Source organism: Amblyraja radiata, chromosome 24 (genome assembly GCF_010909765.2).
Source record: "Amblyraja radiata isolate CabotCenter1 chromosome 24, sAmbRad1.1.pri, whole genome shotgun sequence".
In the NCBI taxonomy this organism is placed as follows: Eukaryota; Metazoa; Chordata; class Chondrichthyes; order Rajiformes; family Rajidae; genus Amblyraja; species Amblyraja radiata.
In genome coordinates this window covers 9459541-9473184 of record NC_045979.1, presented here as the reverse complement: position 1 = coordinate 9473184, position 13644 = coordinate 9459541, and the positions used below count along the sequence as shown (strand labels likewise).

Genomic DNA, 13644 nt, shown 5'->3' with positions numbered 1-13644 from the left:
CTTCAACATACTGAATGGGCTGGGGCGGCATATAAAAGGCATGGAATTTAGTCACCTTAAATCGTCATCAGCACACTACTCGACTTTGACTAATGTATCATCAGCTTTAAGCAACTATAAATAAAATACAACAGCTGGATCATTTGACTGCATTGTTAGAATGTTTATCAAAACGCCAAGCAACACAGCAGACTTCATACCAATTAAGTTTGAATTTGTTTTATCAGCAACATACCAGAGGCACTTTAGATGACAAATTTATTTCAAAAATATTTAACATAACTGGTTCACAGAACCAGTTGTCAACATGTACAGGAGTGGTGCTAAGCACAACTGGAACTGAAAATAACACACACCAGAATGTCAACACTAATGCTTTAAACACACATTGTAAACTACGTAACTTGCAGTTTATGTTATTCTGCTCATGCATTAACTATACAGTACTAAAATAACTGCAGAGTATTTTTACTTAAATATAACCAGTTTAGTAGGTTCTGTTATACAACTGTTTCTGCGGTTGTGACACCAAACGTCGACAATAATTTAACAATTGCACCAGTATAAACTGGAATGGATTACTTTAATCACTTTCTTATTTTTGTAGTTGGATTAAGAATTAAATTCAGTTTTCAGTAATTAGAGAGAAGCTGGCTTGACCATGACTAAATGGTGGTTTGAATACAATTTCAACAGCTGAACATCCTTTCCATAACTGTTTAAAAAAGGTATAAAGCCAAGATGGGAAAGCTGCAAGAATGAATATACAAGCGAGATCTGTAGTTGCAAAAAAAAGATGTTAACCCTTAAAGCTGCCAAGCTCTGTTCAAAAGTAGAAACTATTTGGGTAATTCAGGTTTTGAACGAAACAGAATTTCCTTTCTTCTGGTTAAAGTTGGTATTTTTCATTTGTCTTTTTATCGCGGCTTATTTCTTATAAACTATAGATTTATTAAAAACCACCCAATTTATAAGATACTTGTTCAAAATTAATTTTGATTGGAAATTTGAAAGTTGGTCCCCATTATACAATTTAAAATCTATGTGAAGATTATATCAGATGATATGTTAAACTTTAACACCAGTATATCCAGAGGGATACTCTGCGTGGTTTGTGAGCACTCGAGAATATTCTGAAAGTGTTAACCTAAATCCCGCAGTTCAAGTTCACTGCACTCAAGTATGAAAAAGTATTACAATATATGCACTTCAAAAATAATTAACCAGAGCAAGAGTGACGTGTAGTGCAGGAGACAAGGAAATTACAATAGATTTCCTGAAAAGATTGTGCTTTTGTAAACAGCGTAATTCAACATTTTATTACAAAAGACAATGGTAGATTTTAGTATATGTATGTGCCTACCAAAAGTGTTTAGTTAAAACAGGGACAGGTTCAGACCCAGTGATGATAATTGTAGAAATTAACAGGCATTCACCAATCTAGTCATGTACCTTTTAAGAATTTAAAATAGTGCATTGTATTAGAACATTAATGCATGGTGGTGGATTTTGATTCAGCCAGTATGTTTATTGGAAAAGCTTAGCTGCACATCGGAAATAAATAAAGAGTCAGTCTTGCTGTCAATAAATGGTCTAATGATCAAAGATGGGGAATTGGGCAAAGCGTTCAGGAAGACAATAACAATTATATTTAAAAGACTCATGGATGTTTTGATTCTACTTAATACTCCACAGACGGTGTAGAGGCTGAATGAATCTGGAGACATTCTGTTACACCAGGTGCAAATAACTAGTAATAATTATTGAAGTAAAATATGAACAGTGATATTTCAACGAGGATTGCATTGGTGTTGACCAAAGAATCTTGCTTTACACCAAGCTTTCAGTTCTTGAAATATTTTTCTCAAGTATAAGGTGCAAAATTAGGCACTTTACACATAATCAGTTTAACATAAGTATTTTAACCTTTACTTCCAAACATAGTAACTTCTGTCATTTTTTTCTTTAAATATTATGTTGACAAAATGGAAACAGACATCAAATTAAGTTGGCAGTCAGCATTTTAGAGCATTGTTGCTCGTTTATAGAGTTATTAAAGCAATATTGAAGTGGATAAAGCAGGCAATTGGTTAACCTATTTAACAAAATTAGTCAGATAAGAGATTTCTGTAATTCGTCTCTTAAACATTAAAGTGACAACAGTTGTATTCCACTTCAAGATTTGGATGTTTAAATACATACATGACTAAAGTCAACAAGATTATCCTTTTATCTATCCTCCAAGGTTTAAAAAAAAGACATTCAATTCATATGTACACCACTCCCTTGACTACCAGGTAAGCCATTTGGCACTATATAAACAATTCAATACTATGAAAAGTTATTCAGTCATCAAATACAAAACCATTTCAATTTTACTAGTACAAACCTGGGAAATACCCAGTTATTGAATTCCACTACTTTGTTAGTGTAAGCAATACTGCAATAAGTCATTGAGACACACAATACCGCACCTAAAATTCCTGAAGTTTGCTGTTCCTCATCAATCAGTGCTGACCCTGATTATTTAACTCAACAGTATCTGCATTTTCAGTGTTTTTATTCGAAAACTTCCACAAAGGTAAGAACGAGGAAAACTAAGTTACAAGGGCTTCCAACATCCTCCTCACAGATTCACTCTGCTGCCTATGGTTGACAATTGCTATTTGCATTTTCATTCACCACCAACAAGGTGCATAAGTGAATTGTGGCTTTTCAGCTGAATATTCAGATAAGAAAAGGCAATTAAGAAATTCAGATCAGTAATTTAGGTGAAAAAATGGCTGAATTCACATCAATGAAGCTTGCAATTCTTACATTTACAAAACATTTTCATTGTACACACTTCAAGGGCAACTCAGCACTGAATATTTATGATAGAAAGTAATCTGTTTAAGTTCATAAATTGCTGACCGTTGGATTTCTCCCATCTCAGCTATTATTCCAATCTCATACAATCAATACATCCCATTCAAAATATCCCATCAGTGGTCAGTGCACTGAGACTGAACAGTTAAAAAAACATCAGGTGTTAACTTCCATTAGCTGGTAGTGACGTGGAAAATGTCAAGCAGTGTATATTTAAGCAACATCTACTAAGCACAATATGGTCAGGCCTGTGGGAAGATCCATCTTAAGTTTACTAAGGACTACCTTCAGAAATTAAAAGTGTGGGTGCTATTTTCACAACAGTAAAATATGGGAATTGGTGTTTGTTCTTCTGTGCAGAAACAGTTTATGTATTAACTTCATTCTTGTAGAACCTGCCCAGATACTCCACTCCCTTCAGGATCTACCAAGTGGGCAAGTAAGATAGCAACTGAGAATGCACATCTCTCTACAAAGTTCGCAGTGAGCCTGATCCCAACAACATTCATATAAACTATATTTCAGCAGTCTATTGATAAAGAGCAAGAACATTTTGCACTGACAAGTATGAAGCTGATCAAAAACCCTTCCTTTTAACTTCAAATTTATATTGGGTGGATGGCAAGTTCACCACCAAATACAAACTTGTAATTATTTAGAAAATACATTGTCAGAATAATGTCGCTGCCTAATTTTTGATTTTATAGATCTTTGAACAATGGTCAAAATGATCAGTCATTTTCCTGGTGCTTTAGCCGAAAATGGAACACCATTTTCAATACTTACGTTTGATGAAATGCACCATCATTTAGTGTATATTATCGTATTATGACCAACTTCCACATAACTGAATATTCAAACGCACGGATTGGCAGTGGCTACAGAAGCGTCAATCCACTGGAAATACGAAAACATGATACAGCCAAGAATCTAACAAGTCAACAGCTAATTATAGTGGTGCAAGTAGGGACATAAATGGGCAATATCTAGCATGCCAGAAATCAAGCTGTAAGTCACTGTTAAAATGGAGTCATGTGTATAAAAAATGGGAACATTTCTATTGGCAACACCCAATACATTTTAACCCGTTTTGAAACGAGTACAGCACCTGGATGTGTTTCACAAGTCCAGTTTACTTTGCACTCACTACAGTCAGTATACCTTTATGGTTCAGTTGTCTGCTGAAGTGTGATCCTGATATTCTCATTTATTACACAGTATACTCATGCAATTGTGTTAAGTCTGCACTCAACGAGTTGCTGTATGGTTTATCCTATATTTTAACTACTATTGTGCTTTCCAACCAATTCTAAATCCTCATCTATATTAACAGAACATGTTGCTTCTCAAGTCTGAAATCTCAGCTCTTAAAATAAAAATACACATTTTCATCTGAACAAACTCCTTCACAAGGGAGAGCAGAAAGAGAAAGAGCACAATGAGAGCTATTGTCTGCTCTGGAACTCTGTAACCTGCATTGAATACTGCTGTGCAGAGAGGTTCATGTAGCAAATTTCTGCTTCTTTCCCATCCTTAGTGAGGTTTCTTATTATTATCATCATCATCATATACTAAATGTTAGATATGATGAAATCCTGGCCAAAAGCAGTAAAGACTTGCTATCAAAAACAGATTGCTGGGGAAGTCACCTACAGCTCTGGAAGGAAGTACTTCACAGGGAACTCTCAGTAACCAAGGTGTTTGCCAGGATTAGAGCTCAGAACAGGGAAGACCGCGGGATACTTATAGCAACATTTAATTTGTGTCATGGGTGTTTGTAATGGTTGGTGTTTTATTTCCATTTATGTATGTTGGCCAATTACTATTCTGCTGAAACAACAGATCCAAGTGCACTGCAAACTACTTCAAGATCTCCAATAGCCACTCACTAAATAGCTTGCCTAGAAATTTTACACTCGTACTTTTACCTGCAAAACTTGAGGTACAATACATATATTCTGATGCACAGTATCATCAAGAAACACTCAATTTGCTTGCAGTTGATGCTAATCCACTCTATTAGCAACACGTTGTTAAACAATCTTGCCACTTGTTCATTGTAAACATAGTACACATTTAACACCCTTGACATTCTGAACCCAAATTCACAAATGTAATTCTATGATAATGCTTTCACAATACAAACTCCAGTTTTTTTAAACCAACTTAAGCATTTGCATTTATAATTGTTTTCTCTAAAAAAAAAAATCACTCCTTAAATCTTGCCGCTTGCAAAATAGCAAGGTATTATCTTCTTGACGTGAATGAAAACAAAGCAGCATTGCTTGAAAGGTTCTTCTGTGCATATTCAAAGACCACATGATGTTGGTGGCGCTCTGAGTGACAGGCTTATAATGCTGATCTCGTTCCAGAACCAATCACCGAGTAAAATTAGCTTTAACTGGATGTTGTGTTGGTTGTCAGTATTGACAACAATATTCCGAGCTGTGATAATCAAAGATTAAATTCAGGATTGAGCTTCTTTATTTCTTGCAGCAATTTCTCTCTATCATGGTTTGCTTTCTTCAAGGCCTCCTTTGTGTAGGCAAGTTCCTGCCTAAGGAGCTCATTCTGCATGAAAATAGAAGGATTGTTATTTATATAATCTATAAACATAACAAAAATATTGTAATATGTCATGCAAGATTTGCTACATTGAAGGACCAATGCCAGATCAGTGGATCTGATTAGATTTCACAGCAGTTAAAAACTCCATTACATTTTTGGAACGTTGATTTATGCAGTTGATTAATCACTGCAGCAAGTTTTTACGATTTCAAAACAATTTCTTCCTAGATGGATATTTTCAGTTTGAATTCGTCTTTATTTAATCCATGTTAATAACTGAAAATTGGAGAATTCAATATGCATTACATTAGGTTGTAAGATACCCCAGTGGAATATGAGGTGCTAATCCTTCAGTTTGTGCCTGTGTGCTCACTCTGACACTGAAGGAGTCCACAGACAGAAAGGTCAGTATGGGAAGGGCAAGGGGAAGAGAAGTTAAAATGGTAGCAACTATTGTTATGCCTGTATGCATCTCATGTTATGCTTGAAGGAAAATAATACTGGTACAATATCCGATAAAGGTCCATCTTTTCTCATTTGACAGCCATTAAATATTTAATATTTAAATATGGCCACTTTATTGAAACAAAATTGATAGAATTTTTATGATCCAAATCCACTGCCAGGAATAGTAATGCAAGCAGAATCAGTAAATATTTTCAAGGAAATTGCATTAGTACTTGAATGGGAAAAAGGTCAATTAGAAAGCAGTAGAATGATAATAAATTGATACTTTGCTAAAAGCGTAATGATAAGATATCGAATGCTTTGTCACAGGAGTTGGTTTGGGCACAATTTCTCTAACAGATGGGAACGTTTACAAATCAGTAGGTTGAGCTTTGATAAAGAGCGCTTTTACGGGAGTGCATGTAAAAACAACCTTTTTATACAATAAGCCAGATGATATCAGTAACTATAAGACCATAAAACATAGGTGCAGAATTAGGCCATCCATGTTTCACTGTGATGCACAATGTAGGAACTCAACAGCAAATAATTCATCTTTTTAGTTGTTCAAAACACAAAATAGGGATGAAATAAGATGGTCACAAATAAAGTCTCTTATGGGGAGAGGAAAACTGGAAGTTATAAAAGGCAAGAAGTTCAACTAAAAAAACCCATTAAGGAATAGAAGAGAAGCATCTTAACCTAGAGTGGTTAGCAGGGATCACTACTTGATACAATTGTTGACACAACTAACCCCATGCTCTCAAGGAGTAATGAGATAAGTTCTGAGGGAAAAAGTAGTCATATAAAATATTGATAGGGTTAAATGAAATGTGATCTGGCAAGAGCTTCTGTTGAGCAAGAACATCTAGTTTGACAAGTTGGGATGATGTCCATCTCCATACTTGAAATTCAATAACCATGCATATGTGGGATCTTTGCCAAAATGAAAATCAATGTCAAGTTTTTTACTAAACTGAACAAGTAAGGTTCAAGATTTCAGATTAGATTAATAAATAATATCATCTAATTTTAACACATACCATGTCCTTTGCAAGACTTAGATCTGATGGACTTTGATCCACTGACTGTGGCTGCATTCCTGTACTTTTCATCATTCCAAATTTGACCTGATGTGATCCACTCACGACCAAATGAGTGTCCTCCACAACGGCTTCATTTTGGCTTGTCTGCAAGGCTGATAAAAGAGACAAATCAGTAAGCTCACTGACCGTCACAGTTTAAGCTTAACAAAAGCCGATTTCATTGCTTATTTATGTCCAGAAATTGTAGTTCTTAAAAGGCTATCCAAAAAGCTCTAGCAATCATTGTAGCAATAACTTCCACACTTTAAGCATAGGCGTCAGTTCAAGGATATCCCTGGAATCTAGCAGCTACAAGCCTCAACACATTTCATCAAGCTGCTTGAGCAAGCAATACATTGAAGTCACTAAACCAGGAACTAAAAAGTATACGTTGTTACTAATATTTAAAGTATTTTACAGAACTCAAGATAAAATTTGGCATGTATACCAAATTAAAAGTTGAAAAATCTATTTAAAAAAGCGAATTATATCTATTTAAAAACTCCTGTTTCTCTTGTGCAGCAAAGCCTAATTTTTTCAGTGTATTTCTTGATCGGTCTACTTTGCAATTCCAAGAAATGTTCATCATTGCAGAGTTAGAGAGAAACAGCACAGAAGCAGGCCCTTACCTCCAACGAGCTTGCACAGACATCAGCTGTTTAATTCCACATTCCAATCAACTTCCCCCAGATTCTACCATTCACCCAACATTAAGCGGCCAAGTAAGCTACTGATCTGCTCGTCATTGGGATGTGGGAGGAAACTCGAGCACATGGAGGAAACCCACATGGCCACAGAGAGAACGTGTAAACACCAGATCTCTGGTTTTAAAGCAGCATCTCTACAGGTTGCACCAATCTCCAAATTGCAGTGTGGAAGGTTACAAAACAAAAAAGTCAATAGAGCAGTACCAACTCATTGACAACAATTTAGGATTTTCCAATATGGTGCAGTTGCATTGATAATAAAAGTATGATGCTCAGAGTGCAGTGACTGGATATAAATAGTTTCACTGTCAATGCAACTGCAACATCCTGGATTACATGCCCACTTCCATGCAACACAGTAAACAGAAGGCCCTGTGGTGTGTTGTAGAATAGAGAGGCCAAGGGGTGCAAGTACAGAGTTCCTTGAAAGTGTTGAGACAGGTTGACGGGATGGTGTTTGGCACGCTTGCCTTCATTGGTCAGGGTATTGACAAGAAGAGTTGGGACATCTTGTTGAAGCTGTATAAGAAGTTGGTAATGGCACATTTGGAATGCTGCCTAGAGCTCTGGTTGCCCTACTACAGGAAGGAGGTCATTAAACTGGAAAGGGTGCAATAGAGATTTACTATGACCTTAATGCCCCTGTCCCACTTAGGAAACCTGAACGGAAACCTCTGGAGACTTTGCGCCCCACCCAAGGTTTCCGTGCGGTTCCCGGAGGTTTTTGTCAGTCTCCCTACCTGCTTCCACTACCTGAACCTCCGGCAACCACCTGCAACCTCCGGGAACCGCACGGAAACCTTGGGTGGGGCGCAAAGTCTCCAGAGGTTTCCGTTCCGGTTTCCTAAATGGGACAGGGGGGCATAACCAGTCTGCAGGGCATGGGTTGTCAGGAGGTACTGAATAGGCTAGGACATTTTAATCCTGGAGCATAGGAGGATAAGGAGTGATCTAACTAGGTGTATAAGATCATGAGAGGCAGAATGAATATGCATCTTTACCCAGGGCAGGTGAGTCTAATACTAGAGAGCATACGTCCAAGGTGAGAAGAGGAAAATATTCAAGGGAACCGAGGAGCAACCTTATCCACAGAGGGCGGAATGTACATGGAACGAGCTGCCAAAGGAAATGGTAGAGGTGGGTACACTTACAACATTGAAAATGAACTTGGACAGATATGTAGATATTAAAAGTTTGTAGATGGATGGGACTGGTGCAGGCAAGTGAGACCAGCTCAGTGAGGCAACTCAGTGGGCATGGAGTTGGGCTGAAGGGCCTGTTTCCATGCTGTATAGCTCTACGACTGCGTCTTTGGTTGATGAAAGAAGAGCAATAGGATATTAAAAAGCTAATTTTAAAAGACAAATGCAAAATTGCAAGGCAAGGAATAAATAATAGTACAGGGTATTCATAATTTTGGAAATATTTACTCATCACCAACGGAGGGAGGAAGTTTGAGCATAATTGGTGCAGCCTCCAAAATAAATATGTGACTGAGTTTTTAAGCTGCTTTATGTGCAATCATACAATACAATTTACTGGCAGCCTAATTTTTGTTCTCTGGGAACTGAAATTCTGTCAGATTTCCTCTCCTGAAATAAAGACTTGAATCTTAATAAGATAAGACACTAAGTGCTGGAGCATTGCTGCAGAATATGGAGAGGTGACATTTCGATTCGGGATAACCCAAAATGTCGCCGTGTTCGCCAGAGATGCGGCCTGTCCCGCTGAGTGCTACATTTAAAAAAAACCAGCATCTGCAGCTCCTTGTGGCTACAATTTACTGAATATTAACAAGGCTCATTTATGTGGGGCTTGAAGGATTTAGGTCATTAAGATCTGCAAGTGGAAATGTGAAGTTTTATATACATATTATGTGTTATCTGTAATTTATGGGTCCTCCACCTGGAAGTCTATGTAAAACATCAAAGCACTTTTACTGGGTGCTTCCACGGTGGAAATGCTAATGGGGATGAAGACAGATTCCACTGTTAGTAGAGATTTTTCACAATACTCACCCATTATGCAAAATGTCCCATCATCAATCCGCTGTACCATCAGATGATCAACATGAAGAATTATGGGTAGAGGCCCTGGAGATGTAGGATACAGTCTTGGGCCATCATCCTGTGTCAAAGAACAAAGTAATTATTTAATAGATTTATTCAAAGCTTACATTGGCTTATATATTATACAATGGAAATATTATCGCCACATACGTCTTAACAAACCTATCATTCTGTAGACCTATATCATGTCACCTTGCATCTTAGCTGTGAGATGATTTACAACATAACTAAGGTTCTGCAGAAGTTTAAGATGCCTTTATTTTACAATTCTCTCCTCACTATGAATGGAGACTAAAACTAAAAACGTCATTTTCTCGTGGTCTGTTCATCCGCATCTTGAAGTACAGTGCCACCTTATTTGGGAAGCCAAATCTATTACAATATTATTTTCATGTTTCTATATTGGAATTCATCACCAATTCTAGATCCATTCTGCAAGTTTAATGTCAGAGTATATTTTAGTCCTCCCCATCCTGAAATATAATCCCATTTCATGCCAATGATAAATACTTCCAAGTCTCGTCAAAAGACAGTGAAAAATGCCAAAGGGAGGTCTAAACACTGATACTGGAAGACCACCACTTACGATCTATTGTCAATTTACGTACTGACTCATAAACCTACCAAATGTTTGATTTTTATCACATGTCCACGATGATGCATTCTATTGGAGTTATGAAAATCCAGGGATATCATGCCATGCAGAGACATACGTCCAAAAACATAACCTTTTATTTGGCAATCAGTGCTGCCTATTCTGTTAACTTTTTTTTTAGATATTCTATGTCTCTTTAAGCGTTCCATTTCTTTCCCTTCAATTGCATCAAAAACACTATAATTCTCTGGATACTGCACCTCCAGTCCTAAAATAGGTGTCACTGTTGTAATAAATCTTTAATACCTGAAGAGTAATTTTACAGTCAAAAAGTTCAATCTTCATTGGAATTATTTCTGGAATTATCTCATCCTCCAGGAAAGGGCCCAGGTTTGTGAATGAAGAAATTGGCAGCTCCGCACTGTAATTATTGATGTGGAAATGCAAAAATCCATTCTTAACAGCAAGTGGAGAGTGAATGGCTGAGCTTGGCCCAGATTCAAATCTCAAGCCGACAGCAGGCCGACTTCTGTCTGACTCCATTGGACTAACCTTTCGAAAGCCTATTGACAAAAAAATAAAAATCATCAGCTAAACAATAAAATCATACATTAAAAAATATATATAAAATATAGTATTTTCAGGTTAACACTATTTACTATAAATAATATTTTTTTCATTGAAATTGTGACTGAAGAAGATTATGAACAGAAAATGAAGTACTGACCACAAATCTAACACCCAGCCTAATATGTACTTGACCAAGCTTCCTCAATCCTGAAGTAGTTTTCCCTGGCCGACCACCAAACTAAAAATATCTCCCAGCGTTAGGCTTTCCTGTCTCCGAGCAATTTCACAGTCAACCCCTCGAAGAATCTTATGGTGTAGTAGGTGCTGGGCTCGGCTACTACCCAGAATCACAAACCCAGTCTCCACACTATGTCATTCAGGAACCATCTTGGGGAACGGCTGCTAACCAGCAGCCGTCCGTTTAATTCACTTTTTTTTTGTAGTTCTAGTGAGTCCTGTGTTTTGTTTGTGGGAGAAATAGACTTTTTAATGTGGGGGGAAGGGAGTAACTATATTTCTAGGTCCCTACCTGGTCGGTGAGGCAGCTTTTTCTCCGGGCTGCCCCGTCGACCCGTCCTCGTGGCCTACCAGCGGGCGTGGAGCGCCGTTTCCTGGCGGGGACCGCCCAGCACCTCGGCTTCGGTGGCGGCACAGCGCTGGAGCGCTATCGTGGAGCGGAGCGGGCGATGCCTTGCCTGGGTCGCCGCGCTGGATCGACGCGCTGGAGCTCCGGTGAGCTATGACCGCTGAGTTCAACACCTCCGGGCTGCGGGTCTGCGGAGCGGAGCCGACTTCAACATCGGGACCCTGGGAGCTCCAAACCGGCGCGGCCTTGTCGGCTTCGGAAGCCGCGGTCTCCGGTAAGGAAGCGGCCGTTCCAGGTGGCCCAGCCGCTGAGAGGTCTCTCCCGATGCCGGGGCAACAGCACCCGGCGAGAACGGCCAGGAACATCGGGCCTCCGTAGAGGCAATAGCGGAGGCCTCAATAGGCCTGACTTTGGGAGAACTGGGGATGGGGACTGGACTTTGTGCCTTCCCCCACAGTGGTAACCATTGTGGGGGGATGATTTTTGTGTGTAAGTGATTATTTTAGTTTGTGTCCAAGATGGCTGTCGGAAGGGAGAGTGTACGCTGGCGCGGTTTAGCTGCCGCTGCTCTGTCTTCACATTGTGTTTTTGATTTTTTTGTCTTTGGATCGAATTCTGTCTTTAATTTGTGTATTGGTGATGTCTTTACTATTTATTTTACTCCGATTATATGTTTTTTCTCTTGTTAAATTCTGTAAGGTGTCCTTGAGACTTTTGAAAGGCGCCCACAAATAAAATGTATTATTATTATTATTATTATTATTATGTCCTTAAATATTAACATCCAGATCTCTCAAAGGCAATTTTTAACTCTTGCATTATTTAATATTTGGCCTTATTCTCCTTGAATCTAATTCCCAGTTCTGTAACTCCATCTGCCATATTTTGTTAATTGTCTATTTATTTGGGGACAATGAAATGTTAGCAAATTTAGATGAAAAGGCTATCAAGTCATCAACATACATGGCAAACAGCTGAGAACTTGATAGTAATCCCCAAGCACAGGAATCTAAAATGACCCTTGCTTTATCCCTTAGTTTTCTCTGGTAGCAAATCCTGTTTGCACTTGTAAATTACACTCAGTCTGCAATAGTAATTTCCCAGTATGACACCTTCGTGTCTTTTGGAAATAGTCACATACGGAAATTACTTGGTCCCATTCTTTCATTGTACACGTTTCATTCTCAAAAAAACTTCAGTAACTTTGCCAAACATGTCTGAAGAAGGGTTTCGGCCCGAAGCGTTGCATATTTCCTTCGCTCCATACATGCTGCTGCACCCGCTGAGTTTCTCCAGCACTTTTGTCTACCTTGCCAAACATGATTTCCCTTTCACTGTTTCCGCATGCTTCTTTAAATGTTCTGTTATTACTCCTTCAAAAATAGGCTGCAGCATTTTCCAGTCAAGTCAACTTACTTCCTGGGTTCTTTTCTTGAGTAAAGCTTTATATTTGCACTTTTTCCCATCTATAGGACTGCGAGATGATTTTCGGAGATTATCATTTAAAGCAATCACTGAAAGTAAGCATGCAGGTATAGCAGGCAGTGAAGAAAGCTAATGGCATGTTGGCCTTAATTGCGAGAGGATGTGAGTTTAGGAGCACGGACGTCCTACTGCAGTTGTACAGGGCCCTGGTGAGACTTTACCTGGGGTATTGTGTGCAATTTTGGTCTCCTAATTTGAGGAAGGACATTATGGCTATTGAGGGAGTGCAGCATAGGTTCACCATGTTAATTCCCGGGATGGCGGGACTGACATATGATGAAAGAATAGGTCGACGGGCTTGTATTCACTGGAATTTAGAAGGATGAGAGTGGTTCTTATAGAAACATATAAAATTCTTAAAGGATTGGACAGGCTTGATGCAGGAAAGATGTTGCCGATGTTGGGGGAGTCCAGAACCAGAGGTCACAGTTTAAGAATAAGGGGTAGACCATTTCGGACTGAGATGAGGAAATACTCTCACCCAGATAGTTGTGAATTTGTGAATTATCTGCCACAGAAGGCAATGGTGGCCAATTCACTGGATTTTTTCAAGAGGGAGTTAGATTTAGCTCTCAGGGCTAAAGGAATCGAGGGATTTGGGGGAAAAAGCAGGAATGGGATACTGATTTTAGATGATCAGCCATGATCGTATTGAATGGTGGTG

General features: G+C 38.5%; 1 protein-coding gene across 3 annotated transcripts in view; it reads right to left on the bottom strand.

Annotated features, from left to right (window-relative positions):
- Nucleotides 1–247: 247 nt before the first annotated feature.
- The window catches only part of uhrf1bp1 (UHRF1 binding protein 1), a 119359-nt gene continuing 105962 nt past the window's right edge, over nucleotides 248–13644 (bottom strand). For 2 of the 3 annotated variants that reach the window (XM_033042373.1, XM_033042374.1), the window contains 4 exons: nucleotides 10646–10902; nucleotides 9694–9802; nucleotides 6927–7081; nucleotides 5279–5439 (listed from right to left, as the gene is read on the bottom strand). In XM_033042373.1, coding sequence (XP_032898264.1) covers nucleotides 5323–5439; nucleotides 6927–7081; nucleotides 9694–9802; nucleotides 10646–10902 — 638 coding nt within the window. In that variant the 3' untranslated portion in view covers nucleotides 5279–5322. Of the gene's footprint in view, nucleotides 5440–6926; nucleotides 7082–9693; nucleotides 9803–10645; nucleotides 10903–13644 lie in introns of all 3 variants that reach the window. The other variant, XM_033042372.1, reaches the window with a different exon arrangement.